Here is a 26,402-nt window from a genome sequence, read left to right as displayed (position 1 = left end):
CTCAGAGAGGGCGCGGGGGCCGCTGCGCGGAGGAGGCTGCGGTGGAATCCGCCGGGTCGGAGAAGAAAGGGAGCCCCCGGGGAGGGGGCGGCCCCAGCCCGCCCCGCCCCGCCCGGCCCGCCGCCGATTGGCCCCGCGCCGCTATATCTGGGCGCCCACCCGGCTGGAGGCCACCGCCGTCTCCGCCGCCGCCCGCCGCGCCCTTCGCGCCCGCCCCGCGAGTGCCCGCTGTCCGGCCGCCGCGCTCCCGCGCTCCGTTCCGCCCAGGCCGCGCCCAGCTGGAATGCAGAGATCGCCGCCCGGCTACGGCGCACAGGACGACCCGCCCGCCCGCCGCGACTGTGCATGGGCCCCGGGACCCGGGGCCGCCGCTGAGCCGCGCGGCCTCCCCGCCGCCGCCGCCGCCGCCCTCGCCGCGCCCGCCGCCCCCGCCTCGCCGCCCAGCCCGCCGCGCAGCCCGCCGCGCAGCCCCGAGCCGGGGCGCTATGGCCTCAGCCCGGCCGGCCGCGGGGAGCGCCAGGCGGCCGACGAGTCGCGCATCCGGCGGCCCATGAACGCCTTCATGGTGTGGGCGAAGGACGAGCGCAAGCGGCTGGCGCAGCAGAACCCGGACCTGCACAACGCGGTGCTCAGCAAGATGCTGGGTGAGGGGCTCGGGCGCGGGCGGGCGCGGGGCGGGGCGGGGGGGGACCCGGAGCGGGGCTGGGCCGGGGCGGGCGGGGGAGGGGGCCGCGCCCCACCCTCGCGGTGCGCCCCCGGGGGCTCGCGCCCGCCCGACGGCAGCTGACCCGCGCCCGCCGCCCCGCAGGCAAGGCGTGGAAGGAGCTGAGCGCGGCGGAGAAGCGGCCCTTCGTGGAGGAGGCGGAACGGCTGCGGGTGCAGCACCTTCGGGACCACCCCAACTACAAGTACCGGCCGCGCCGCAAGAAGCCGCCGCGCAAGGCCCGGCGGCTGGAGCCGGGCCTCCTGCTCCCGGGCCTGGCGCCCCCGCCGCCGCCGCCGCCGCCGCCGCCGCCGCCCGAGCCCTTCCCCGCGGCGCCTGTCTCGGCGCGCGCCTTCCGAGAGCTGCCGCCGCTGGGCGCCGAGTTCGACGGCCTGGGGCTGCCCACGCCCGAGCGCTCGCCGCTGGACGGCCTGGAGCCCGGAGAGGCCGCCTTCTTCCCGCCCCCCTCGGCGCCCGAGGACTGCGCGCTGCGAGCCTTCCGCGCGCCCTACGCCCCCTCCGAGTTGCCCAGGGACCCCGGCGGCTGCTACGGTGCGCCCTTGGCCGAGGCGCTCAGGACCGCGCCCGCGCCAGCCGCGCCGCTCTCCGGCCTCTACTACGGCGCCCTGGGCGCGCCCGCACCGGGCCCGTACCCCGGCCCGCTGTCGCCGCCGCCCGAGGCCCCCCCGCCCGAGGCCGCCGAGACGCTGGGCCCCGCCGCCGACCTGTGGGCCGACGTGGACCTCACCGAGTTCGACCAGTACCTCAACTGCAGCCGGACTCGGCCCGACGCCGCCGGGCTCCCGTACCACGTGGCGCTGGCCAAGCTGGGCCCGCGGGCCATGTCCTGCCCCGAGGAGAGCAGCCTGATCGCCGCGCTGTCCGACGCCAGCAGCGCGGTCTACTACAGCGCCTGCATCTCGGGCTAGGCGGCCGGCGGCCCCGCGCCCCGCTTGCTCCCGCCGCGGGCGCGACTGTATTGCTGTGCACCCCCGCTCTGTCCCTCTCGCAGGCGCAGGGCTCGGCCGCGCCGGGGCGCCCTGCAAGGGCGGTTCCCGCCTGTCCTGGGGCTCTTCCAGGAAGCCCAGGCCTAGGACCTGTTGGCTGGCCCGGCCGGGGCAGTTCCTGAAGCGTCTCACTCTTTTCTGGCAGTGTATTTTCTGGAACCAGGCTGTATTTTTTACTTCGCCTTTTTTATATACTTAATACAATATATTTAATTTTTAATTAAACTTTTAAACTTTTTCTTCCAAGGGATTTCAGTGACCAAAAGCACCCATGTAACGAGGCTTTTTAAATATGAAGACTACCACTGTTTGTCTGCCTTAAAGCAGGAGCAGGAGCTGGATCGCCCCTGAGCCAGGCGAGGCCACAATAAAGTGACTGGCTCTCTCCTCTGAACACCCGAGTCTGTGGTCGTTGGGGGAAGGGGGAGAGGGGCACTCAATGACCCTGGCCGTGCCCTTCCCCTACAGAGCCGCCCCCAGCTTGGTCCCAAAGCACCGACTTCTCCAACCTTTCAGGCTAGCTGGCAGAATGAGCTGGCGGGATGCATGACGTGTGGGTGCTCTCCCACCCTCCCAGACTTCCATTCCCCTTCGTCCCACCCCCCATCTTAACTGAAGCCTAACAGGGGTCAGAAATCCCCCCACACCCCACCCGTGTTTCGTCATCCTCGTCTCTTTAAAATTTTCTTCTAAATAACTACATACATACATACATAAAAATAAATAAATACATAACTAAAATTTCCTCAAACCCAGGCACTACTGCTCAGGTCTGTCCGCCTCTCCAAGGGGGTTGGCCTGTGACAGCTGTAACAGACATGGCACCCTGGGGCCCCGTCTGTCATTTTTAAACCAGAGTCCCCAGAGGGGGCAGCAGCACGATGGCTGCTGCCCACAATAGCCTCTCCAGGCTCTACTAGGGACAGAAGGTCAACGACCCAACAGGGAGGCTCAGGCCTCTCACATGAGCCCTTCCCCACTTGCAGCAGAACCGGACACCCCTCTCTCCAGATTCCTTGGTCCCCAGTCCCTCACTGGGGAGCTGATCGCTGACATCCTGATGTGGAAAGGTCGCTCACAGCTCAGTGTCCTGTGTGTTGGGGAGTCACGGGGTTCTCCAGACGCTGCCTGTGCTCTAGGACGGCCAGTGAGCCGGCTACCCAGGCATGTGTGTGCAGAAGGCTCCCAGCAGGGCTGTGACCTTGTGACCACAGGGGCATCCATGAGGATGACCACGTGACCCTGTGCGTCTGTGTGTGTCTGTCCCGAGTCTGCGGCTGAGCGTGTGTGTCCCCACATCTGGGGCTGCTGCCTCAGTGTGTGTGTGGGGGCGGGGGCGGTGGACAGGCTGCGGGACTGTTTTTACAGGTGTCCAGCCTCTCAGGGGCAGTGATGTCACCTCTGCATTGACTGGCCAGAGCTCCCCACCAAGCGGACAGAGCAGGGTGACCGCTGTACCTAAGCCCCCAGCCCCACCCCATCAGCAGCTGGTCCAGAAAATCCAAAGACAGAGCCAGAGGCATGAAGGGACAGAACCAGACAAGCAAGGCGGGAGATGAACTCACAAGTGCAGAGAGACACCCAGGGTGGGTGGGGGGACAGATATAGTCCACGGACGCCAAGGACACTGCTCCTTCCGAGTATATGTAATAAGTATGGTGCCCGGCAGGGACACGGAGGCACAAAGGTTGGGCCAGTCCAGCCACGTCTGTCATGGGCTTGGAGGGGAGGGCACTGAGGCCGCAGTGCCGAGTCCTGGGCTCGTGCGTGGAGACCAACGTGCAGGGCCCGTGAGTGTAGGTCACCAGCTCTTGTGGCCAAACTTCTGCTCTGCTCTGGGCCCGCCCCTTAGTGGTGGGACAGCTGACCCGCCCCCTAGTGTCCTGCGTCAGCTGAGCCAAAGCATGCCCCACTGTGGGGACCCAGGAGCCTGACCCAGGTGTGGACCTCCCTGCCTAGGCTGAACCACTGTCCCAGGTCCCACCTGTTGTCCCACCGCAGAGACACCGCGGGGATGGACATGCAGGGGAGGGTGGTAGATGAGCGGACATGGCCAGCTGTGTCTCCCCTGTTTCCAGGCACAGGCTGGAGTAATAGTCTCCCCTCCCCCATTCTGGGCTCCTCAGACCACCCCACCCAGAGGGTCCACCCTTCCAGGGCCCATGGGGTCAGTAGGATGGGAAGCCACAAGGGTGCCCCCCAGGGGGACAGCAGGCACCACTGTCCCAGTAGGGAAACGGCAGAGAGCTTGACACCTGGAAGCCCCTCCCCCCATGGGAGGGCAGTGGGGGGCCCAATTTCGAGCAGGCCCCATGGCCAGGGGCTGGAGGAGTCCAGGAGCAGAATGGGAACGGGAGAGGGCCTCCCACAGAGAGCAGCTGTTTCCAATAGCAGCTCCTCCACGGTGGTGGCTTGGCAAAGGAGGGCGGGGAGGGGTCTCCTCGAAGGACCCCAGCCCAGCGCCCTGCCTGGGGCCCTCTCTGAGGGGCCTGCCTTGGCCCCCTCAGGAGCAAGCAGTGCCCCCCCCCCACCCGCCCCTGTGTTGGACAGAGCCCCGGGGCCTTGGGGGCTCCAGCCCTGGGTCAGGTTTCCCACCGCTCACCCTCCTGGCTCCACCCATCTGCCTCCAGGAGGGTCAGAGAAGGGAAGTCCCCACCCCCAGACCCCGCTGAGTCAGGCTGGCCAGGAACAGACCCTGGCGGCCTAGGGCCTGGCGGGAAGTCCCAGCAGCCCTGGCTGGCAAGGGCTACAGCTCCCACGCCCAGGTCCCAGCCGGGCCCAGGTGTCGTGCCCTCCCCAGCAAACAGCCCAGGGGAGGAAGTCAGGGAGGGGGGGGCAAGGAACGGGTTAGGGACACCCTCTCTCCAGTAGACACACCTGGGGACACCACACACACCTCCAGCCGCACAGCCTACCAGGAGGCACATCAGGGCCCAGGCTGTGCTCAGATGCCCCACCCCAGCATGGGCAAGGACGGACCTACAGCAGCTCCTCTCAGCTGGACACGCACCCAGACAATCCAGCCGCTGAGCCACACCCTACAAGTCCTGCCCAGCACTGGGGCAGCCAAGTCAGGGCAGCTTTCCCCTGGAGTCTGCCCTTGGAGACAGAGCTGTAAGGCCACGTGGCCTCCACGACTCTCCTCCCAACGTTCTCCTCGACAAGAAGCCCTCCAGGGTGAGCGGCTACACGCAGCCCTCCGGAACCCCCGCCCCCTTCTCTGTGGATTGGCCTGTCCTGCACATGTCACAGAAATGAAACCGTACGTGCATTAGGAGTGCGGCTCTGTCCACTGAGTGTGACATCTTCAAGGTTCGTCCATGGTGTCGTGTCTTTCGTTCGTTTCGAGGCAGAACCATACTCCTCTTCGTGACCAGACCGCGCCGGCCGATGGCGCTGGGCTGTCGCCCTGCTGTGCAACTGTGAGTCATGCTACGGCGAGTGCTCGGGCACAGCGGTTTTGTGTGGACGTGTGTGTGTTTTCATGAAAGTTGCACACATTTATAGCTGTGGGCAGGTGGGCTAAGCACATCAGAGACCTATGCTACAGCAGCTGCCCCCAGAAGGGAGGTCCGGAGCAGCTGACCTGCAAACCCGACAGCCCAGCCCAAGCCTCAGTCTCAGTCCTCCCCACATCCTACCCCACTCCTGCCCCAGGCTGAGAAGGGGCCCCAAGGACCAGGCTCCAGTCCACAGAGGGTCTCAGCCAGGGGTGTGGGAATTCCTGGCCCAGGATTGGGGAGAGAGCCGTAGGAACGCCAAGGCTCCTCCTCATTGTGTTCACAAGTCTGCTCGGGCTCCCTCCCCACCTGTAGGCCTGCGTGGACACCGGGTAGGGTTCAGTGGGCTGGCTCAGCGCAGTGGGAGCTCCCCACCCTCCACATGTCGGCTGGGGTCCCACTCTGTCCCCCAGAACACAGCCGGGTCTCCATGACCCTGCCCCACGCCCCACCACCCCAGCCCCAACCCTCACTACCCAAACCTGCGCCCCAGGACCCCGCCCCGTATCCCACGTTCCTGCCAGCCTGCGCGCTGAGAAAACAGGAAGGGGTGCGCAGCGGCCAAGGAGGAGCAGGAAGTGGACGCCGGGTGCGGTGCTTATCTTGGGCCCCAGCTGGGGACCCCTGGCCTCACGCCCCGCACAGGCCCAGTGCACTGGAGGACGGGGCCTGCGCACCTGGCGAGGAGCCCCAGCCACCTCCTCCCAGGGGACAATGGTCCCAAGCAGGCTCTAGGGGCAGGACCCCACAGAGCCAGGCTGTGCCGCTGCACAGACGTGAGCAGAGGTCCCCTCGAGACACAGCTCGGGGTACCCAGTGGGCTCAGCGGGAAGAGCCTGCACCTCTCCATCTTGGGGTCGTGAGCTCAAGCCCCATATTGGATGGAGCGATTACTTAAAAACAAAAATGAACTTAAAACAAACAAACAAAACCCCAGCCACAGCCTAGAGGTGACCCAGGGACCAACGTCCAATCCCAAGCTGGCCCACCTCCCCCACAATACACTCCCCTTCCCAGATTCTGACCTTCCCATTTCCCCCCAAACAAGGACTCACTTCCCCCAGCAAGCGCCTACCCCTGCTGGTTCTTCAGGAGGAAGGCCGTGGAGGTGGGCTTCGCTGGGGTTGGGGGGATAATGGTGCTTGTTTTCGTCTGTGTTTACAAAGCCGGGTCTTTTCCTTGGGAGGGGACAGGATGGGGACTGTCCCTGGGAGCCCCCCAGGGTCCTGCAGGCTGCTGGCAGGGACAATGGGCTCCAGCACCTGGCACCCCCCTCCCCCTAGCCCTGAGCACTGGCTTTGCTTCCTGGAGCCCGGGTCGTGTTTGTTCCCGCACCAACTTCAGCTGGCCCAGGCCGCCTCCGTGCACACCTGCAGGCCGGGGGCCCACACGCGGCCTCACACGCAGGGGCCCAGTGCGGGCCAGGCCATGCACCCTTCAGCTCTGGGCGCAGATGCTTCCTCCTGCCAGAGCGTGAGCCCGCGCCCCCTTGGCGCCCGGCGCCAGGTGCAGGGCCCGGCGAGCTCCCATCCTGTCCCGCGGCCGTGGCTCTGAAAGCACGGGAAGTGCATCTGCCCAGGGTCTGGGAGCTGGGGGGGGGGGGGGGCGGGGGGCGGGGCTCGGCTTTCCCACCACCTCCCCTTGCTCCACAGGCTGGGCAGATGGAGGGACCCCTGAGGGAGGGGACGTGGAGGAGGGAGGGGCCCTCTGAAGGGTCAGCACGAGGGGCTGGATGGACCCCCCATGTGGTCTCCGCGCCTGCAGAGGCAGAGGTGGGGAGAGAGGAGCGGGTGGTCAGGGTGGGGAACACACAAGTGGCAAAGGCAAAGTCGGGATGAACTTTTTGGTTTTCCAATCCAGGGCTGAGTTTGCCAGTCGCCCGTGTTCCAGATGTTCTTTCAAAAGCTCCCAGTCTGGGGAGGCTGCGGGACACAGGCTCCCCTTCAAAGTCGGCCTGGCCCCCTCTCCTTCTGGCGCTGCACACGGGGGGTCTGGCTCCCTGGCTTCAGGAAGTTGCATAACCCTGGTCCGTGCCCCGCGGCCCCATCTCCCACCCTGGCACGGCCCCTCCTTCAGGGACCCAGCCCCCACCTCCCTGGAAGCAGCTGAGAAGGCATGTGGACAGGAGGGGATGCCACCAGCTGAAGCCCCCAAGCTGACCATGAGCCTGCCCCAGACAGCGGCAAGGAGGGACGTGCAGCACAGGCCCACAGCTTTGTCCCTGGTTGTGTCCCTTCATCTCTGCTGGCTCCGGTCCGATCCAGCCTGCGGTTCTGTGCTGTGATGGGCAAGCCACAAGGAGGGTCTCGGTGCTGAACATGCAAGCAAACACCATGGGGTCTGAGAGAGCAACCCTGGCTTGCCCTCTGCTCTCTGTGTCTTGGCAGGTCACTGTGGCTCTCCTTCTGCCCCCAGGCCTGCTCTGGTTGGGATACCCTCACCCTGGGCCAGTGGACTTTGTCCCAGGAGCCAGAAGCCCAACTTGCTGCCATCCTATGTGAGCCACAACATGGCCATGGTGGGATGGTGGCCCCAGGAGAGAGAGGGCCACCTCCCAGCGCCCGTGGGTTGGGGCTTATTTAGAAAAAAGGCTCTTGGTAGGTGTGTCTCAGGATCTTGAGATCACCCTGGATCACCCAGGTGGCCCGTAGCCTGGGGGCAAAGACCCTCCTGAGGAGGAGGAGGCTGGGACCCCAGGAGGGCTCAGTCGGTGAAGCGTCTGCCTTTGGCTCGGGTCGTTATCCCAGGGTCCTGGGAGAGAGCCCCGCTTTGGGCTCGCTGCTCGGCAGGAACTTGGCTTCTCCCTCTCCCACTCCCCCTGCCTGTGTTCTGTCTCTCACTGTGTCTCTCTCTGTCAAATAAATAAATAAAATCTTCACACACACACACACACAAAAACCCAGAAGGAAAAGGCTCCGTGAAGGAAGGAGCCTGCTGTGGCTGTGGGAAGCCGGGCTGGATGTGGCCCAGGAGGGAGCACAGCCCTTGACAATGACTTCGGGCCTCCAGTCTTCAGGACCACGAGGGAAGAAACCTCTACTGTGTTAAGCCACACCATTTGGGACCATCATAGCAGCCCCAGGACACTGATACAGATGTGGTGTGCGATTCGGTGAAAAGGGTCCCCGCCTCCACACCCACAACGCTGGCCTGTTATCAAGCGGTCAGCAAGACGACGTGTGGGTCTCCGCCCGGCATGGAGGCTGCTCGCTCTAGCGAAAGGCCAGGAGGACAGAGTCGGGTGGGGATCCGGGCTCATGCTGAGAACACGTCAGGAGCGAGACTGGGGGCACTAGGTTCTGCCGGCTCAGGCCAGAGGCCTCCAGTCCCTGCCCCAACAAGTTCACCTTGCCAGGGCCGACCAGAGTTAGACTTCAGGAGGGCTGCCTGGAAGAGGGGGGCTCTGCCGGGCGGGAGGGCTGGGCCAGGTCCAGGACACATGCACCTGTGTGTCCATCCTCATGGCCAGCCCCTCAGCACACCCATGTGTGCACACTCACTCACACACACACAACCATATGGGCTCTGGAAGGAGCCTCCAGGGAGAACAGTAGGGTCGGTGTGCCCGTTCACGGGGTCATGGTCTAGGACTCAGGATTGTGTCCCTGAAACTCTGAGGCCTCTGCTCCCTTTCCTGCCACCTCCCACCCGAGGCTGTTGCTCAGCCTTGGCAGATGGAGGGGCTGCCTCCTCGCCACCCACCCCTCCCAGGAACGGCCTGGCTGCTCTCAGCAGCAGAAAGGCGGCACTGTGGGTGGACAGTAGGCCTGAGCCCCAGAGGTTGTGCTCTGATGCCACTTGGAGAGGAATGCTGTCCCCTCAGGCTCTGGGTCTGGGCCAGACCTCAGTGCAAGGAGACTGTTGGGAAACAGGAGCAGGGTGGGGGCCTCCATGGAGAGCCTGTCCCCCTCCTGTCCCTATACCCACACCCTTACACTCTCTTACTGACCTTCAGCCCTCCACTTGGTGGCCCCCTAACTTATGCTCCAACCAAACTGGGACTTTTCCTCCCACCCCGAGATGCAGGCAAGGGCAGAGGAGTCCAGCGACAGGAGCTGCAACACCCACGTCTGCTCCTCTACCAGCCCTCTCCAAGCCCACACAAGGACACATCCAGGCGCTCAGGCCAGGACCCTGGCATTGCCTGGGTCACTCCTCACCCCTCCATGTCCAGCCCACCTCCTTTGGCCCCACCTCCACCACACGGCCCCACATTCCATGGGCCCCACATTCCATGGGCCCCACATTCCATGTCCATGCAAGGCATAGGGATCTTTCATGATCTGGACTCCAGCACCCGCCCTCCACTTAGACCCTTCAGCCCCGGGCCACTTCCTCAGCCCGACTGAGCCTCCTTCCGTGGCCTCGAGCTCCAGACCATGGCACACGCATGGAGCGCGGGCTGCAGACACCAGAGCCGTGGAATGCTCCACGGGGCACACGGTACCTGCACCGTAGGTGTCCCCCTCACCCCGCAACGGGGCCCCCAGGGCAGCTGCACACTGTGGTGGCAAGCAACTGACGGCCCGCTGAGGTCTGGGAAGCTTGGCTCCCCGCCCCGAGCACAGGGCGCACATGGGCCGTAACCGTGCTCCAGGCCTGGGTCTTGCCCAGCTCTTAAGGCTCGGGGCTGTGTGCTTTGGGACAAGGGATGACCTCCCAGGACCTGGGTCTCATCAGTCTGTCGCACAGACTAAACGTGCTCACACGTGTGCGGCGGGGAGCTGGGTCCAGGTCAGCTAGTCTGGCTCTTCATGTTGTGCTAGTGCGGACTGCCCTGCCACCACGGCCCTTCTGGATCCCCGGCCTGTCTCTGCTCTGCCAGGGTACCCCAGAGGCAAGGCCTGCTCTGCTGCCTGCTGGGTCCGTCCACCTTCCACAGAAGAGTGCGACGGGTGTTGGGTCCACCAGGCGTCCTCCTTGGCCAGGGGCTCTCTCTACCTGACCATCTCTCCCTCCCCATCTGGTGGGACTGGGGAGGGGGCCGTGGACACCCAGGTCTCTGCGGCTGTGGCTTGGGGAGTCCAGGATCAGCCCCGCACCCTGCCAAGCAAACATAGGGTCCCAGAGTGCAGGACTGGATCCCTGACCAGCCTGTCCGGGTCCAGAGGGGGGCCGTGGCCGCCCCTCCCGGGGCCGCAGGAAACGGCCTGGCCCCACTTGCAGCCAGGGCCAGCGACTCTGGCTTCCCTTCAGGCCCGTTTCCTTTATCCGGTTGTTTTGCTCCGAATTCACAAAGCTCGGCCCTCTCTTCCCCTCCGTGTCCACCCCTTCCCCCACTCCAGAGCGGAGCAGGACGGATACCGGACATTTCAGGGCCCGCTAGAGCCCCCCCACCCCCACCCCCGGACCGCCCGGAAGGGGAGTCCCACCGCGGCGTCCCGACCGCCCCCTGCTGCCCAAGGCCGGGAGCGCAGCGCCGCCGTCCTCGCGCAGGTGCGGGGCGCGGGCTGGCTCCGCCGGCGAGTGCCGCGAGGCCCCCAGCGCCCACTCCCCGCGCGGTCGCAGATGCGGGGGCGGCCGGCCCCACCGCCGGCGGGCGAAGGGAAGACGACCAGAGCGCAGCACCAGCAGTTTATTGAGTCCTGGCCTGGCGCCCGGAGCATCATCTCCAGGTCTCGGGCCCTCGGAGGAGCGCGGGAGGGGCCGGGACCCCGCACGGGGCCAACCAGAGGGAGGGACCGCGCTCGGCCCCAAACGAAGCTCGAGCCCAGGCCCCGTGGCCCCGCCGGCTGCTCCTGGGCCCGCGCAGGACGCGCGCTAGGGACCCCCGGAGGCCGCCGCCCGCAGCGCGAAGAGTTTCTCCCAGCAGGTGGCGACGGCGTCCAGGGCGCGCACGAGGAGCCGCCTCCGGCCGCTGCGACTCCGGGGAGGGCGCGTCTTGGGCCGCCGGCTCCGCTGTCGGGGACGGGACGGTCAGCGCGCGCCCACGGTCCCCGCCGTCCCCCCACCCCCACCCCCAGGCTCTCGTCTGGCCCCTGGAGCTCCCAGACGGTGCCCCCGCGGGGCCACGGGAGGCGCGGTGGTGAGGGGGGGCGCCCGTGGAAGGGGAAGGACCCGGCTGTGGGCCCGCGCACCTGGCTCAGCATCCCGCAGTGGCGCCGCATCACCGCCTCGGTGCGCAAGGCGACGGTCCACGCTGCCTTCTCCAGGGCCCCGCGGCGGCCCCGGGCCACCACCCTGCGCAGGGTCCGACCCAGGGACGCGATAGACAGTAGGATACCGTGCTCCTGGGGAAGGGAGGGAGGAAAGTGGGGGCTGGGGAGAGTCCTGTGGGGAGGCCCCCAGAGGGAACCAGAGGGCAGGGGTGGGGGCGTGGACTCCGTACCTTCTGGGCACTGCAGACAGCTCCCCCCAGCCCCCGCCATGCAGGGCCCGCAGCTCCAGTCAGGTTTTTGTGAATGAAACGGAGGCGTGGGGAGCCTGGCCCCGGCCACTCTGCCCCTGGCCCAGGCCACTCTGCCCCTGGCCCAGCCTGCCTCACAGCTGCCTGCAGGTCCTCAAAGATGACGGCGCGATAGTGGCGGAGCACATCAGGGACGCTGCAGGTGCGGAGCCCAGACTGGCCTGGCGCCATTCCCAGCAGAGCCAGCAGGACTGCCCAGAGCGCAGGCTTAGGAGGCACCTGGAAGGGACTCGGCGTCAGGGTGGGGTGCCCAGGCCTGTGCAGGGGGCCTCCTCTCTGGCCACCCTTCAGGCAATTTGCTTTGGACAGTCCCCCAAGACAACCATCCAGGGGGGTCTCGGAGCTGGTACACAATGGAGCTGTCGCTGTGCCATTCAGGCCTAGGCATGGATCTAGCAGGACAGACAGACAGTGGGCCTGCAAACCAGACAGCTCAGCCCTCATGCAGAGATCTGTGGGGTGGATGATATGGGCACGGGGTGGGGGGCTGGGAAGGCAGGCCCACTGAGCCAGGAGGGGACAGGGGCTCCATAGGCAGGAGCACGGGGCCGAGAGCCTGGAAGGCTGCGGGGCAGGGCTGACCTCGGTTTAGGGACAGCCTCTCCCTGGGCCATGCCTGAACTCATCCCCACACTTCCCAACACAACCCCCAGCAGAGCCAGGCTCTCCTCCAGATGAGCAGCCCCTGCTCCCCAGAACACGGCTCACTTGTGGGTCCCCAGAGCAGGGGCAGAACTGACCTACTCCCACTCCTCACCAAGAGAGCTGTCACAACCAGCTCTCACAGCCATGGGAAACGGGGTACCCCTGCACCTGCAGCCCAACCAGGACAGGGCTGAGGGCTCATCGCTCAAGGCCACACCCCTTTGGGAGGGGAAGGCTTGGGGAAACCCCCAGAGGCAAGGGAGGAAGGGGCCGCATTGTGGCCCCATCACTCCTTCTCCAGGCCTCCCCGTCCAGAAGGGCCTGGCTCGGGGAGAAGCCCACCCCCACCCAGAACCCCAAGCACCAAACACAGAGAGCAGCTAGTTCCCAAACCCGGGGCCACACACCCACCCTTAGGCCCCCAGGCAAGAGTCCAACAGCCACTGGAAAATTAATCCTGTGAAGCCAGCGAGACGCAGAACTCGACTCCGCTTCCTGGCCCAGGGGTGAGCCTGACTGAGCAGCACCCCATCCGCACAGAGCCCCGGGGGGCGGCACTGGCAGGAGAAGCAGACCCGATCTGTTGGGGCCCCTCCTCCAAGCTGCCCTCAGACATGCCCAGCAGGTCAGAGGTCCAGCCAAAGCCAGAGCTGTGGGTGCTGAATGGAGAGCCACGTGGGGCAGGCTGGCCACCTCCCAGCCCAGCCAGGAAGGACAGGGCAGCCCTGGCACCAGGAGGCTGACCTGGGGGGCCAGGAGACTCCATCCTTCCCCACATCCCCTGCCCCTGCTGGGAACAACAGGCAAGAGCACCCAGGTCCAGGTCTGGCAGGCCGAGGTGACCGGAACCAAGGGGGATTTCCCAGTAGGGCACAGAAGGTCACAGAGCCTCCCTCAGGCTGCACTCACTCCCTAACCCTCCGCAGCGCGGCCGTGGGCCGTGGGTGAGTCCCTCAGCTGCCCAGCGTGGCTCACCATGGGCCTCTCAGGGCGAGGCCCTCCCTCACTCCCGGCGGTGGGCCTGCCACATGATCCTGGGTCCTCAGGTAGGGAGTGTGGCTGCCGCTCCAGGGCCTCCTGCTCCAAGCCTGGCCAGCAGGGCTTCCCAGGACAGGCTGCGGCAGGGCGGGCTGGCGGCAGGCAGACAAGGCTTTTGAAGTTGGCTCCTCTGAGCAAAGGAGGGAGGGAGCGGGAGGGAGGCCCCAGGATCCCAGCCCTACCCCCTCCCTCTCCCCACCTCCTATCCAATTGCTTCTTCAATTAACCTGACCCTGGAGCCCAGCAGCTGCGGGCTCTCTTCCCACCCAGTGGGTCTTGGACTAAGCCATCAGCCCCAGCAAGATACGCTCAGCTGAGGCAGCGGTGGGGTGTCTGGTGGGCAGGGCAGGGCCCAGCTGCGGGGGGGCGGGGGGGGGGGGAGGGCAGCCAGAACAGGCCAAGGGCCTGTGCACCCCTCCACGGGGGCCTTCCTCAGCGGTCAGTAGGTGCTGCCTCTTCTGGGAACCTGGTTGCCGGCAGAACGAGGGGAGCTGGACCTAAGCCCCAAGCTCCGTCACAGACACCGGCCCCCGCAGGTCCCAGGTGTGGGACGTCCCAGGCTCCTCCTGCCGCTCAGCCCTCCTGGGCTGAGGGGGTCTTCTGCTGGGGGCAGTCGTGGCCGCTTGCCATAAAAGGTTCTCCTGGAGCTGGGCCGCCATACCCCTGCCTGGCAGTGCCCAGCTGGTCATCCCTCCAGCCCACACCGCAGAACAAGGGCAGCCTCCAGAGGCCAGTGTGCCCTGAGCCGGACTGAAGAAGCGTCAGCTACAGGAAACCCAGGGTCTGTTCTTTTCCCAGGGAGGAAAGCGGTCTCAGCACTTCAGAGCAAACGAAGGAGAAGAAGGAAAAGATGACTCCTTCCGAAGGAGAAGATGACATTCACACTGGATGGTCCAGACGCAATGGAACTTTCCGAGGGCTCTGCAGAAGGCCTCCCTGACAGCGAGCTCAGAGGGGTGTGGGGGAGAAGCCACGTCCATCTCAGGGCACAGAAGGGTGCCAGCCACCCCTGCGACCATGGCTGAGTCACTGTTTCTGCCAGGGCCCTGGTTTCTATGTCTGTGTAGGAACTGGCTGGTCTTCAAGGTCTCCAAAGCTTCAGGACCCCGTCTTCAATGTAACAGGCAGGATCCCCCTCGCCTCCTCCAGGAGATCGAAGGAGACACCTCAGTCTCCATGAAGACCCTGTGAGCCTCCCCGCACTGCTTCTCAGGCCTGGCCCTCCTCGGGGTGAGAAGAAGAGGAGGCGTCTCCCTACCCACACAGTCTATGAGGGAGACCCAGGCCACACGGGTGGTCTGCCGCCCACTCTGGGCTGGTGGCGTCCGTGGGCTCCCAGCACGTCAGAGGTGGACCCAGCAGGGCCTGCGCTCTCCAGGCAAAGGTGCCTGTGCCTCAAGAGCAATGTCAAGGCAAGTGCTCCCCAACCCGGGCCACCCGGGGAGGGGCTGAGCCATGGGTCAGTGACTGAGCCCCACCACAGAACCCCTCATCCATGTCACCCAGGGGCTGCTCTGCAATCTTCTCTCATGAACATGGGGGAGCAGCTGCCCGCTACTCTCCTCCGCCCTGTACGAACAACCAGCATCTCTCCCCGGCCCACGGCCTCCCGGCAACCCACAGCCTCTGGCCACATGTCTGCACCCTTCTAAGAGAATCCGCTGGTTGTGTCCAGAGCCCGAGCAAGGCCTTTGTCCTCACACAGCACTCGCAGTGAGAACACGCTAAGCCTCCCAGGTCATGCATCTTTCAACCCAGAGATGTGCGCAGTTATAAGTGCTTCAGAGCAAAACTGCTGATTATAAATCAGCAAAAACTTATCCATGCAAATGTGAGAAAATCGCTTCCTGGTCACATTTCCCTTCAGCACACACCCGAGGGGCCTCACAGTTACCCCTTGGCAACACACTGTGGAAGGCATGTTAGGAAGTGGGGCCTGGTGTCTGCATTGCTTAGGAAAGTTACCTACCCGGGCGGGCAGACCTGCAGGGGCCCCCCACCCAAAGGGGACAAAGGAGAGCCTGTCCCAGCTGCTCCCAGGACGTGACCTGCCCAGCCCCTTCTCCCAGGGAGGCACACAGCTTCCTCTGAGGTACAGAGGCTGTCTGCAAGTGGCCCCCGTGAAAACAGGAACCTCAGTGAGCTGACTGGGGTCGCAGACCTGAGTCTGCTCATGGGGGGAGGCGGCGCGGAGAAAACCCACAGGGCACCAACCCGGACACACTACCTGGAAAACTTTTAATTAAAGAGCAGGACAGACAGCTCAGGGCCCCTTCCACCCTCCTACCACTTCGTGCTCCTGCACGTGCTGCCCCAAGGGCCGCGGCCACAGAGCCTGGACAGACCATCAGAAGGTGTTCCTGATGTGGGCCGCCACCAGCACGAGGATCTCCCCAATCTTCCTCTGCCAGTTGGCGATGTCCTTGGACACAGCGCACCACAGCTCCCCGTGCCGGGGCTCGGCGTTCTCACAGCGCCTCCTCACCTCCTCTCGCTGCTCCTGGGCAGGGACCAGCGGGCATGTGAGTCAGGCGAGTCCCCTGCTCGGGCCACCACGCTCACCCAGCTCCACAGGCCCGGGCCTGGCTGGCAAGGGGGCAGAGCAGTCTTTTCGGTGTGTTCGTCAAGATGGTCCCTCCACCATGGGGCAAGCCCCACCACACGGACCCTCCCCAGAGCTGATTTCAGTACACACGTGCGGAGCCAAGTCCAGCCCACGTCTGTGCCGCGCCCGAGTGCCCCGAGCCTGCCTTCTCTGCACAAGGCGCTGCCCAGATGCCACGTGGCACAGCTCCCACCTCCCGTGGGGACCCCAGGACAGCCTGGCTATCCCCCACCCCCACGAGCACAACTTTGACAATGTTTGGTGCTGCGGGCGGCGGGGACGAGCGGCTGCTGCCTCGGCTTCCCTGCACGCTGCCCCTGGGCTCATGTGTAGGACAAAACTCGCTGGGGCACGAGGTGAATCTTTAGGGCCTGAACACCACCCCCATTGGTACTGTGCAGCCACACCCCAGTCGCTGGCCACCGTGTGCGGCGCCTCACCTCTGTGCCGTGCTGCAGCTCAAACTTGTAGAAGAAGGCCCAAGCGTCCCCCAGGTCCGAGTCGATCTTAACCGTGCGGTGGAACCACTCCCTGGCCTTGGTGATCTTCCGCTCACTCCAGAACAGCCTGTCCGGAAGCACCGGTGCGGGGACCCGTAAGTGGTGCCGTCTGGGTGCCTGAGCGGTGCTGGCCAGTATAAGCCACAGAGGGCCGGGGCACGGCCCAGCCCTGGTCTCCTCTGGCTGCAGCTTGCCCGTGTGAGAGGCGGATGGTGAGCCCAGTGCCAGCGGTGGCCAGCAGACTCTGCCCCTCTCCCTGGCGAGCCCCCAGGCTCCCAACAGGAGGGCCGAGGAATGGCGCCTGGCTCCCTGGGGGTCGCTCCAGGTCACTAACCTTCAATCGTCCTTCAAGGGTCTAAACAGCTACTTCTTAAAAAACCCACACACGAGAAGTTGGGTTCCTGTAAGTCATTACCTTCCTCTGGATGAAACACTAGAGGATCAACGTAAACCTGACAAAAACCTAAATTAAGACTTTGATCAGAGAAAGTGAAGTCAATGGACACCTTCTGGGTCATTCTGCCCACCCCTGGCCGCCTCCAGCAGGACCCAGCCCACGTGGCAAGACGGGCCTCGGGTCAGCCCCAGGTACCTGAACCCGCAGCAGACGCAGACATCCGAAGACCACGCCCATGCTAGAAGCCATGAGCGAGGAAGTTGAGAAACCAAACCAAGGACCCATGAGCGACCTCCCAACACGCCAGTGCCGGCAGGAGGCAGGAGGGGTGACCCTCTGACCGCCCGGAGCTCCAGGGGGCTGTTCCTCGAGCACCTCCGGCCCCGTAGCCACAGGCGCCACAGCAGCGCGCACTGCCAGCCCGCGGTCCCGCCGCGGCCTGGACCGGCCTCAGTTACCACGGAGTGACTCTGCGCCCTGATAGCTTGATAGTTTTTTAAGCCTTGTGGTATTCTTAATCGCTTGGTGTTAGATAAACTATGCCTTAAAGAGCACAAACCCTGATAGCAGGTACACGGAACCGCAGGGAGTGACTTATTTACTTTGCAAAGCCTTTTACGAGGGTTTATGGCCGCCCTATCAGGGAGTCATGCAGAACAGTCACCCCTGGAGGCGGAAGCACGGGCAGGAGGGAGGGGTCCCCAGCGGGCTCAGGCTGGGCCTCAGGAGCCGGTGGGTGGGAAGCCTCCACACGCGGTGCCCTCAGCCTCACAGCGGCTGGCGACATGCCCTGCAGGACCTGAGGGAGTGGGGCCCGCGTATCCCCCGGGGATAGGCCAGACTCTGGCTCTGGGCGACGGCAGCACTTGATAGTGCCGGGGCCACACGTGCTGCCTCCCTGAGGTGAGACCTGAGCAGCAGTCCCGGGAGCCCAGTCAAGGCTCTTCCTGATGACCGTCCACCTCAAACCAACAGGTCACCTCCCAGCCTCCTCTGAACACACCCAACCCCCACCCGGCTCTCTGGCCCCCCACGCACCAGCCACAATGTCACTGGATCTTCCAATGGCTCTGCCCTGCACACCACATGGCTCCCCAGGACGCTCCTGACCCAGCCCTGGACACTCGAGCTGATGGCGTGGGGTCACTGGCTGACCTCCTCTTGCTCTCAGGCTCTGGCGCCCTGGAGGAACGACGGTCTCCAGCCCACGCATCTCTGCAGCACCAGGCAGGGTGACTGGGCCTGACAGACCCTGGACCTCGAGGTCACCAAGGTGAAGCTCTCTGCTTTCTCCCGCCCAGAAAACCCACCCAGAGCCCCTTGCTCTGTTTATTACTTCAATTCTGTGTGGACCAACGTGAGCGGGTTTGTCTCCTACAACGCAGGACACGTGCAGGCGTGAAGTGCCACTTTAAAAGTGCCACTCCTGTCAGAAGGATCAGGATGGAAGGAAGGAGGGCCGGGACCAGAGGAAGCTGCCCGTTCGTGGTCAGGGCCGGCCTCGGCCATCGGGTTAGCACGGGGCGGCACGGCCTCTGCCTACAGACGGGGCTGCTCTAGGTCAAAGCAAAAGTGCTTTATCATGGAGCTCTGGTGGCCAAGGACTCTAAGAGGTTCCATCAGGTCCCAAGGGTCAGCAACCCCACGAGGAACCCCCCACTCACTTGGCCACAGCCAGGAGGACGTGGGGGTCGTGCTCACACTTCTTCAGGGCATCGACGCTCTTGGTCTTCCTCTGGGGCCTTGCCTCAAGAAAGATGGCTTCAGACCACAGGACACCTGCAATTCAGACACAAGGACACCACCACTCGGACCCTGCCTCTGCTGTCAGAAGCGACCGGTCCACGAGCAGGCTACCCCAAGAGGGGCTGGCTAAGACCCTAACCCGGGGTGTCCTCAGACTGCGGCTAGGACCTCCCACGTCTGCCCACGGGGCCTGCCTAGAGAGAGCCACAGAGGCTTCCCTACCCGCCTGCCGCACAGCAGCCCTGAGGGCACAGGCCGGACAACTCTCTGGCAGTGACTGCTTTGGACGAGCCCCAAAACTGTGAGGTTCACTCCTGCCAACTCTGTAATTCCACATCCGGGGGTTTGCCACGACAAAACGAGCAGAAATGCTAGTAAAGACTCAAACTGACCAATGGGAGAGTGGTATACTTCTGGTATATCCACGTGGGTACATTTTATGAAGCCACTAAAAAGTTCACTTTCTTGAAGATTGGGGTGGCTCAGTCAGTTAAGCATCTGTCTTCAGCTCAGGTCATGATCTCAAGATCCTGGGACTGAGCCCCAACTTCAGGAGTCTGCTTCTCCCTCTGCTTCCGGCCCGCCCTCCTGCTTGTGCTCTCTCTGCCTCTCACGGTCTCAAATCTTAAAACAAATAAAATCTTAAAACAAAACTTTCAGCTTTAAAACAAGGCACAACACTAAACATAAAAGAACTTCCACCGTGTACAGTAACACACACTACCGTAACACAAATAAGCTAAAACCAGCAATTTCTCAGTAGCAGACTTGCAGGAGGTTTTTTTTATTACTTTTGAGTAACCTCTGTACCCGCTGTAGGGCTTGAACTCACAACCCGAGATCAGGAGTCGGATGCTAAACTGACCGAGCCAGGGGCCCTACAGATGATTTTTAGTATCTTTTTTTTTTTTTTTTTTAACTCCAAATGTGTTCATGCTACAGGTACATTTAGATGCAGGGTGAGATAATGGAAATTCGGTTTCAGAAGAAAAAGCAATGGGGGCGCTTCAGACCAGGAAGTCAAAGTTCCCCTGCCGAGCACGGGCGACAGCGATCGGGCATCTGCAAGACCGAGGAGAGCCGGCACTCTGACCGAGGACACACTTCACGAGCACGTCTGAACCTGAACCCTGCCCCCCAGGAAATGCCGCCGCTGGGCCAGCCCGGGAGCCAGGGGGCCGCTTACCGGAGCTGGGGCACTCCTGCAGCGCCTTGGCCATGAGCGTGTTGGCGATGTTCTTCAGCCCCGCACGGTACTCCAGCCTGACGGACTCCAACCTGAGGAACGGGGCCACAGAGATGGTCCGGCACCCGCATGCGCAGCCCGAGGACAAGCCCAGCCGCAGTCCCAAAGTTCCTGGGACGCCCCGGGGCTGGAGCTCCCAGCCCAGCCAGGTGGAGCTCTCCCGCCAGAGAAATGAGACACTGGTGCCCGCCTCCCACCCATGAGGGCCCCTCGCGACTGCCACCACGGCCAAGGCCTGGGAGCCCGACAACATGCCGGTGCGAGGAAACACGTGCTGAGGAGGGCCGGCTGGCATGCCATCGCCGCCGGGATGGGGAGCACCACATCAGCGGCGTCCAGGACCTGCCCATCTTTCTGGGGTCTCCTTTGGGAACCACCAGGCCCCGGCCCTGACATTATGAGCCCTACACAAGCCCGCTCCGCAAGCAGTTCCCGACAGCCGAAGGTCATCCTCACCTGACCTCCTGTTCGCTCCTTAAAGCCTCGTCTACACATCCCCTCTTCTGTGGGGTCTACCTCCCTGGCCTTATCCAGCCGGCTCCCCCATCATTAGCTCCTGGCTCCCCTGGGCACCTTCTGCCAGAGCACCCAACTCTCTACAGGCCCATCTGAGAGTCCAGGCCGAGCCCTCCCAAGGCAGGAACTGAGCCTCCTCACGGCCAGCGCCTGCCCCCCTTCCCCTGGGCCCGAGCCGGAAACGCTGCAGCGCATGTGACTGCGGGAGTAACTGTGGGCCGATGGCCCATCGGAGGGGGTGGGGCTGCAAGGACGCACCACAGGCCTGGGTTCTTTGGGTTCTTCAGGCGCGACTTCTCCAGGATGGCCCGAGCTCGGGTCAGCTGCCCAACTTTCTCCTCCAGCCGAGAAAGCAGGAGCCACAGAGGAGTGGAGTGCGGACATTTCTTCAACTACAGACAACAGAGACAAGCAGGAGTGAGCTCGGCGGGTGTCAGGGAGGGGTTGTGAGAGCTGTGGCCAGCCCCTCAGGCTGGGATGGGTTGGGGGGGCGCCTACGTCCACAGAGACCTGCCCATTTCATGCCTGGGTGTGGGGCTTTTAGTGCACTGCCGGGGCATGTGCACGCGTGCATATGGGGAGTGTACACACGGCCCACGCTTCGCTGCATGCTGGGCACAAGTTTCACAGAAGGAGAAGCACAGGCCTGAGTGAGGGTACCAGGTCTCGCCCTGCTACCACTCTCACAGCTGGGGCCCAAGCAAGTCACTGACCCCCGGGGCTCCCATTCCCATACCAGGGGAGACGAATGACACCCTGGAGCCCGGTGTGCTGTCTGCAAGGGCCAGCTCTGAGTGGCAGCCCAAGCCCCAGGCTCACCCCCTGGCCGTGGACCTCCCGAGCCCCCAGGCTCACCCCCTGGCCGTAGGCCTCCCGAGCCCCCAGGCTCACACCCTGGCCGTGGACCTCCCCAGCCCCCAGGCTCACACCCTGGCCGTGGACCTCCCCAGCCCCCAGGCTCACCCCCTGCCCATAGGCCTCCCGAGCCTTCTCCGGCAGCTCCTCCTGCTCCTCGATCTGCCCCTTCATCATCCACAGCTTGGGGAAGTCCTCATAGTGCTTCAGAGCCTCCTCACACAGCTCCTGGGCCGCCGCGAGGTTCCCCAGCACCCACTCCAGCTTCACGGACTTCATGAACACCTGCGCGGCAGGCCTGCCGTCAGACGGCCCCCGTTCCCGCACCCACCGCACGTGTCTGGACGGCACGGTCACCTCTCACGCTGGGCCCGGCCAGGCCAGGCGCCCCCACCGGGATGACCCTGGCTTCACGCCACAGCTCCCCTCAGACGCCATCTGCCCCGCCGTGCCCCACAGACCTTTGTGAGCGGCTTCCCGTGCCCTGCGTCGTATCTCAAAGTCAAGAGTGAACCATTGAGACTACAGTACCGTGGCCTCGGTGGCCACCTCACACCTTCCTGAAGCCACAGGCCCCGGGGACCCCGGGGGGTCCAGGCGGCCCACTCACCCGGGCAGTGGGCGCACTGCTCCGCGCCTTGGCCAGCAGACGCCGGGCTCGTTCATACTCGTTGTTCTCAGACTCCAGCTTCACGGCGGCCAGCCAGATCTCCTCGCTGTTGGGGTTGGCCTGGAGGGAGAGGGCAGCAGTGTCAGGAGGGACCCGAACACAGGGGCAGGGCTAAGTCACACTTAATCAAGAGCAGCCAGCCTGGGCATGGGCTGGGCCTCGCTCTCTGTTGCAGGACGGTCTGAGCCAACCGTCTCCAGGGCTAACAGATGACAAAGTCGGGCCTGGCCCAAGAATGCTGACCTACCTGAAAACAAGCCAGCCCACTTTCCAGGCGCCCAGGCAACAACACTGACAGTGGCAGAGCCATTTTCCCAGGGGCCTCTCGAAACCACCGGTGTGCATCTGCCACACCTACCCCTCTCCCAAGCCTGGTGACAAGGCACTGGCCATCTCAGTGTGTCCAGGGGAGCAGGAAGGAAGGATGCCCAGGGATCACAGACGGTGTGGATGGCTCCCACGGGCTAGGACTGGGCCACATGCAGAATCCAGCAGACCCAGGAGTGGGGTCCTCACGGCCTCCAGAAAGCACAGCCACCCACCAGCCACACTTGCCTGGCTGCATCACAGACCCGGCAGGCAGCCCCAGGGTGACCAGCAGGGAAAGGGGAGCCACCCAGAGAGGGGTGTTGGGGACAAGCAGCAGCATCCAGGCAGAAGGCAGGAGAAGCTTTAAGCCAGACAGGAGCAGCGTCCTCAACACGTAGCTGTCCTCCAAAGGACAGCAGAAAGCCAAAGGCCAGACACAGGCCAGTCCCCTCTTGTGGCCTTTACTCAAGGAAGGACAAATGTCATTCTCACGCTCGTCAGGGTTGCAACAACAAATGGACATTCATGCTGGACTCAGCAGTTTATAAAAACGCAAGCTGTAGGGGCGCCTGGGTGGCTCAGTGGGTTAAGCCGCTGCCTTCGGCTCAGGTCGTGATCCCAGGGTCCTGGGATCGAGCCCCGCATCGGGCTCTCTGCTCAGCGGGGAGCCTGCTTCCTCCTCCTCTCTCTCTGCCTGCCTCTCTGCCTGCTTGTGATCTCTGTCAAATACATAAATAAAATCTTTAAAAAAAAAAAAAAACGCAAGCTGTGAGCACCGAGTGAGCGACAGAAGTGTGGGATTGCTGTGTCACACACTTCCTCAAACTACCAGAACACTGAACCGTAACTCTCCTGGAGTGAGAACTTCAGGGACTTTGGTGCGCTGCAAACTGCTGACTCCGAGCTCATGCCCTTAGCCGCCACGGGCCCGGCCGGGCACAGCTGTCTGGGCGCAGCTCCACCCGCCCGAGGGGCCTGGCTGCACCCAGTGGCCCGTGGGCAGAGTGTAGGGACCCACAATCGCATTTCCACACAGGAAAGAGATTATCACTGTGCTCTTCTGTGGGGGAACGGTGGTCTCTGGTGAATGCTCCACTCACCTGGGGAATGCCGCCTGTTGGCCCTATGTTCTACGTTCTGGAACATGTAGCCTGTGGTTCCAGTGAGCAGCCATGACCAAGAGGCAGGTCCACCCGCTGGCCGTTCTCCCACTCTTGGGAGCCCTGGGACCCCACCTGCCTGTAGAGCACCCCAAGTTGGGTGCATCCTGACCATACACATCCCCTCTCTTAGGCCAGCTCCCATTAATGAGCAGGGGGAGGGCTTTGGGTCACGTGCACTCTGGAGCCCTCAGTCCCCGACAGGCCCTGGGTCGGGGTTCAAGTGCACACACCCCCTGAGGCCCAGCTGGCGCCCCAACCCACCTGGAAGGCCAGAGCCAGGATGCTCCTCGCCGCGGGTACATCCCCTGCCAGCCACTTGGACTTGGCGCCCATAAGCCACAGCACCTCCGCTTTGGGGCAATGGGCCACAGCCCTCTGCAGCAGCGCCTCCAGGGACTCCCTGGAAGACAGGGGGCCACGGTCACCGCCAGGGCACGCGGGGCACTCACAGCCTCAGCGGGGGTGCTGAGAAGAGAGTTACTGCTCCAAAGTTCGGTGCTGTCAATGATTCACCAGGTTTTACAATGGGGAGAGTGTGGGGAAATCTTTTCTCTCCATAAAGGTTCTCAAAGCAACAACTGAAGAGGGTGCTACAAAGCAAGGCATTGTTACAGGGCAAAGCCCGATGGAGGGAATTCTCGGGGGCCCTTTTATGGTTGGGTGTCCTGAGGGAATGATGACTTCACGGTCCGGGTGACAGGAGACCTCTTTTCATCTGTAACCACAGATCCGCCGATAAAGATTATAACCCCGAACCCTCTCTTCGGCATCTAAAGAAACTGACCGGAAAGCAGTTACTTCGGTCACTGCTGAGCGAGACGACTCCAGCCCGGCTACCTGGTACGAAGCCCCCGGCGCTCACACAGCCACCGGCCCTTTGCTGCAGCGCCGGCACTGGTGGCCGCTGGGGCCTCGACGGCAAGATGACGGACTCGCTCTGTGTGGAGTGAAGCCCTCGGGAGGACACCGTGCTTCCCAGATAACACCAGAAGCGGGACCGCAGACTGGGAGCGCCCCGCCTCCTCGCGCCATTCCGTTCCGAGTCAACCGGATGGGAAGGGTGCCAGGGGCGGCGAGGGAAGTGCCCTGAGCCCAGGACCAAGGGGAGCAGTGCCGGGGAGGCACACATCCACAGACCACAGGGCCAGGAGAGGCCCTGCTCGGACCTGGCGTGTCCCAGGTGAACTTGCACAGGGGTGAGCCAGCAGTCATCTCAACGCATCCCCAAACGAGTTAATTCCCCAACACCAAACCAGATGGTGCGAGTGGGGAGGAGACAGGCGCCTCAGCGACACCCCAGGGACAGACACCCTGAGCAGACTGAGATTCGGCAACGCCCGGAAAGGAAAAAAACGGGGCCTCGGTGGGCTCCCAGCAGAAGCCTGCAGAAGTCAGCAAAGCCTGCCGCCTCGAGGCACCCGAGCTCAGGGAAGAGCTGCAGAGGGCAGAGGGTGCACATGCAACAGGGGCCTGGTGCCCCAGAGAGGCACCGCTGAACACCAGAAATTGCAACACCTAAATTTAATCAGCAGCTACGGCCAATAAGGCGGACCCAAAGCTTTTTTCAATTAAAGAATACAATTAGAGAAAACTGTCAAGGACCTCCTCAGAGCACAAAACAAGCCCAAACCCCCAGTCAGCACAGCTTTAAATGAAAACCATGCCTGCCTGGGCGCAGACGCCATGCCGCCCACACTGCCGGAGCCGGTGCTGGCGCAGACATGGGGCTTCGGGCCCCCGCCTTGTCCTAGGCACCCCTTGGCCGCCAGGCACCCGCCAGCTCAGCTGCAGGCACGGCCGTGGAGAGACACCCTCGGTGGCTCAGACTCTCAGCTACAGAGCAGTGAGGACCCTATCGCAGAGGTGGCCACAAAGACAGGTCTCTCCCAGCCTCCAGGGCCGCAGAAGCCTCCAACCCTCACCACAGAGAACCGGATCGCAGAGGGAGGCCCTCACCCGACTGTGGGGACATGAGGGTTACGTTCAGCTCTGCCCCAGCCGGGGTCAGAAGCTCCGTGTGTGCGCAGGGGTGGAGGGCCCCACCGCATACCTGGTGCCGTGGTTCTTCTCGAAGTACGCAGCCCGCAGCCACACGCTCTTCTTGCTGGGGAACACCTGCAGGGCGTAGGCGTAGATGGCACGGGCGCACTCCAGCGCGTTGTGGGCCACACACTAGGGCGGAGAGACGGGCGTGAGAGTGGCCAGCCCAGCACAGGCGTCCGAGCAGGAGGCCCGACGGCATCTGATCGAAGTCACGCAACGGGAGGACCAACGAGAAACCCGGTCGGGGAGAAGGACGCCCCGGGAGGACGGGCACGGGAAACACCCAGGGCCGCTGCGGGAGCCGCTGCGGGGGGACGGGAGCACCAGCCGCCAGTGAGGGAGGCCGGCTGCGTGACCACAGACCACACACACGGGCTCCTCCGCCAAAGCGAGGTGTAGCACAGAGCTTCCACGATACAAGATGCGCTCCTTAGCAACTTGTGAAACACAGGCAAGCACAGAGGCGAGAGCAAGCGCCCACGTACAGCAGTACGGGTGGCGGCGGGTTCCGGCTGCTTGCACAGCCCTCTGGAGCCCCCGAGCCACACGCGGCCAGGGGGCTGGAAGGGCAACTCTGAGGGGAGGCGTACTTTTTTTTTTAAAAGATTTTGTTTATCTCTTTGGGAGAAAGAGCAAATGAGTGGGGTGCGGGGACAGAGGGAGTGGGAGAAGCAGGCTCGCCCCTGAGCAGGGAGCCCGATGTAGGACTTGATCACAGGACCCTGGGATCAGGACCTGAGCCAAAGGCAGATGTCTGACTGAGCCACCCAGGCGTCCCAGGACATGTGTATTTTAACACAATAAAAAATGCAACATGGGGCACCTGGGGGGCTCAGTGGGTTAAGCAACTGCCTTCAGCTCAGGGCCTAATGGTGAGCCCCACGTCGGGCTGCCTGGCTCAGCAGGAAGCCTGCTTCTCCCTCTCCCACTCCCCCTGCTTGTGTTCCCAATCTCACTGTGGTTCTGTCAAATAAGTAAACAAAATCTTTTTTTTTTTTTTAAAAAAACGCAGCTTAAAAAAGAACAAACCCATCCACTCAAACAGACCTACCA

General features: G+C 63.7%; 3 protein-coding genes and 1 long non-coding RNA gene across 4 annotated transcripts in view; 2 read left to right on the top strand and 2 right to left on the bottom strand.

Annotated features, from left to right (window-relative positions):
- The first annotated feature begins 151 nt into the window (after positions 1 to 151).
- SOX18 (SRY-box transcription factor 18) lies at positions 152 to 1,956 on the top strand. Its single transcript, XM_047745851.1, has 2 exons — positions 152 to 644; positions 809 to 1,956. The coding sequence occupies exons 1-2, from the start codon at positions 284 to 286 to the stop codon at positions 1,630 to 1,632; spliced, it is 1,185 nt and encodes a 394-aa protein (XP_047601807.1). The 5' UTR covers positions 152 to 283; the 3' UTR covers positions 1,633 to 1,956.
- Positions 1,957 to 10,852: 8,896 nt separating this feature from the next.
- Positions 10,853 to 15,380, bottom strand: C9H20orf204 (chromosome 9 C20orf204 homolog). The gene is made up of 3 exons (XM_047744180.1): positions 11,539 to 15,380; positions 11,288 to 11,440; positions 10,853 to 11,108 (listed from the first exon to the last, which is right to left on the bottom strand). The coding sequence occupies exons 1-3, from the start codon at positions 12,058 to 12,060 to the stop codon at positions 10,971 to 10,973; spliced, it is 813 nt and encodes a 270-aa protein (XP_047600136.1). The 5' UTR covers positions 12,061 to 15,380; the 3' UTR covers positions 10,853 to 10,970.
- Positions 14,245 to 26,402, top strand: part of LOC125108413 (uncharacterized) — a 26,243-nt gene continuing 14,085 nt past the window's right edge. Inside the window, exon 1 of the long non-coding RNA XR_007129897.1 lies at positions 14,245 to 14,255. This is a non-coding gene — a long non-coding RNA (uncharacterized LOC125108413). The remainder of the gene's footprint in view (positions 14,256 to 26,402) is intronic.
- The window catches only part of PRPF6 (pre-mRNA processing factor 6), a 39,228-nt gene continuing 28,342 nt past the window's right edge, over positions 15,517 to 26,402 (bottom strand). Inside the window, exons 13-21 of the mRNA XM_047744179.1 lie at positions 25,357 to 25,478; positions 23,568 to 23,706; positions 21,775 to 21,894; positions 21,273 to 21,449; positions 20,568 to 20,701; positions 19,734 to 19,825; positions 18,466 to 18,580; positions 16,345 to 16,471; positions 15,517 to 15,799 (exon numbers count right to left, since the gene is read on the bottom strand). Coding sequence (XP_047600135.1) covers positions 15,647 to 15,799; positions 16,345 to 16,471; positions 18,466 to 18,580; positions 19,734 to 19,825; positions 20,568 to 20,701; positions 21,273 to 21,449; positions 21,775 to 21,894; positions 23,568 to 23,706; positions 25,357 to 25,478 — 1,179 coding nt within the window. The 3' untranslated portion in view covers positions 15,517 to 15,646. The remainder of the gene's footprint in view (positions 15,800 to 16,344; positions 16,472 to 18,465; positions 18,581 to 19,733; positions 19,826 to 20,567; positions 20,702 to 21,272; positions 21,450 to 21,774; positions 21,895 to 23,567; positions 23,707 to 25,356; positions 25,479 to 26,402) is intronic.

Source organism: Lutra lutra, chromosome 9, assembly GCF_902655055.1.
Source record: "Lutra lutra chromosome 9, mLutLut1.2, whole genome shotgun sequence".
NCBI lineage: Eukaryota > Metazoa > Chordata > Mammalia > Carnivora > Mustelidae > Lutra > Lutra lutra.
Note: the sequence above shows the minus strand (reverse complement) of the source record. Positions and strands in the feature narration are given on the sequence as shown.

Bases quoted from the DNA above. Each gene is read 5' to 3' on its own strand.
- C9H20orf204 (XM_047744180.1), bottom strand. From the start codon at position 12,060: ATGAGGGCTGAGCTGTCTGGTTTGCAGGCCCACTGTCTGTCTGTCCTG. The intron at 11,441-11,538 runs GTACGGAGTCCA...TCCCTTCCCCAG, and splicing joins CTGTCTGCAGTGCCCAGAAG to GAGCACGGTATCCTACTGTC. The intron at 11,109-11,287 runs GTGCGCGGGCCC...CGTCCCCGACAG, and splicing joins ACTGCGGGATGCTGAGCCAG to CGGAGCCGGCGGCCCAAGAC.
- SOX18 (XM_047745851.1), top strand. From the start codon at position 284: ATGCAGAGATCGCCGCCCGGCTACGGCGCACAGGACGACCCGCCCGCC. The intron at 645-808 runs GTGAGGGGCTCG...GCCGCCCCGCAG, and splicing joins GGTGCTCAGCAAGATGCTGG to GCAAGGCGTGGAAGGAGCTG.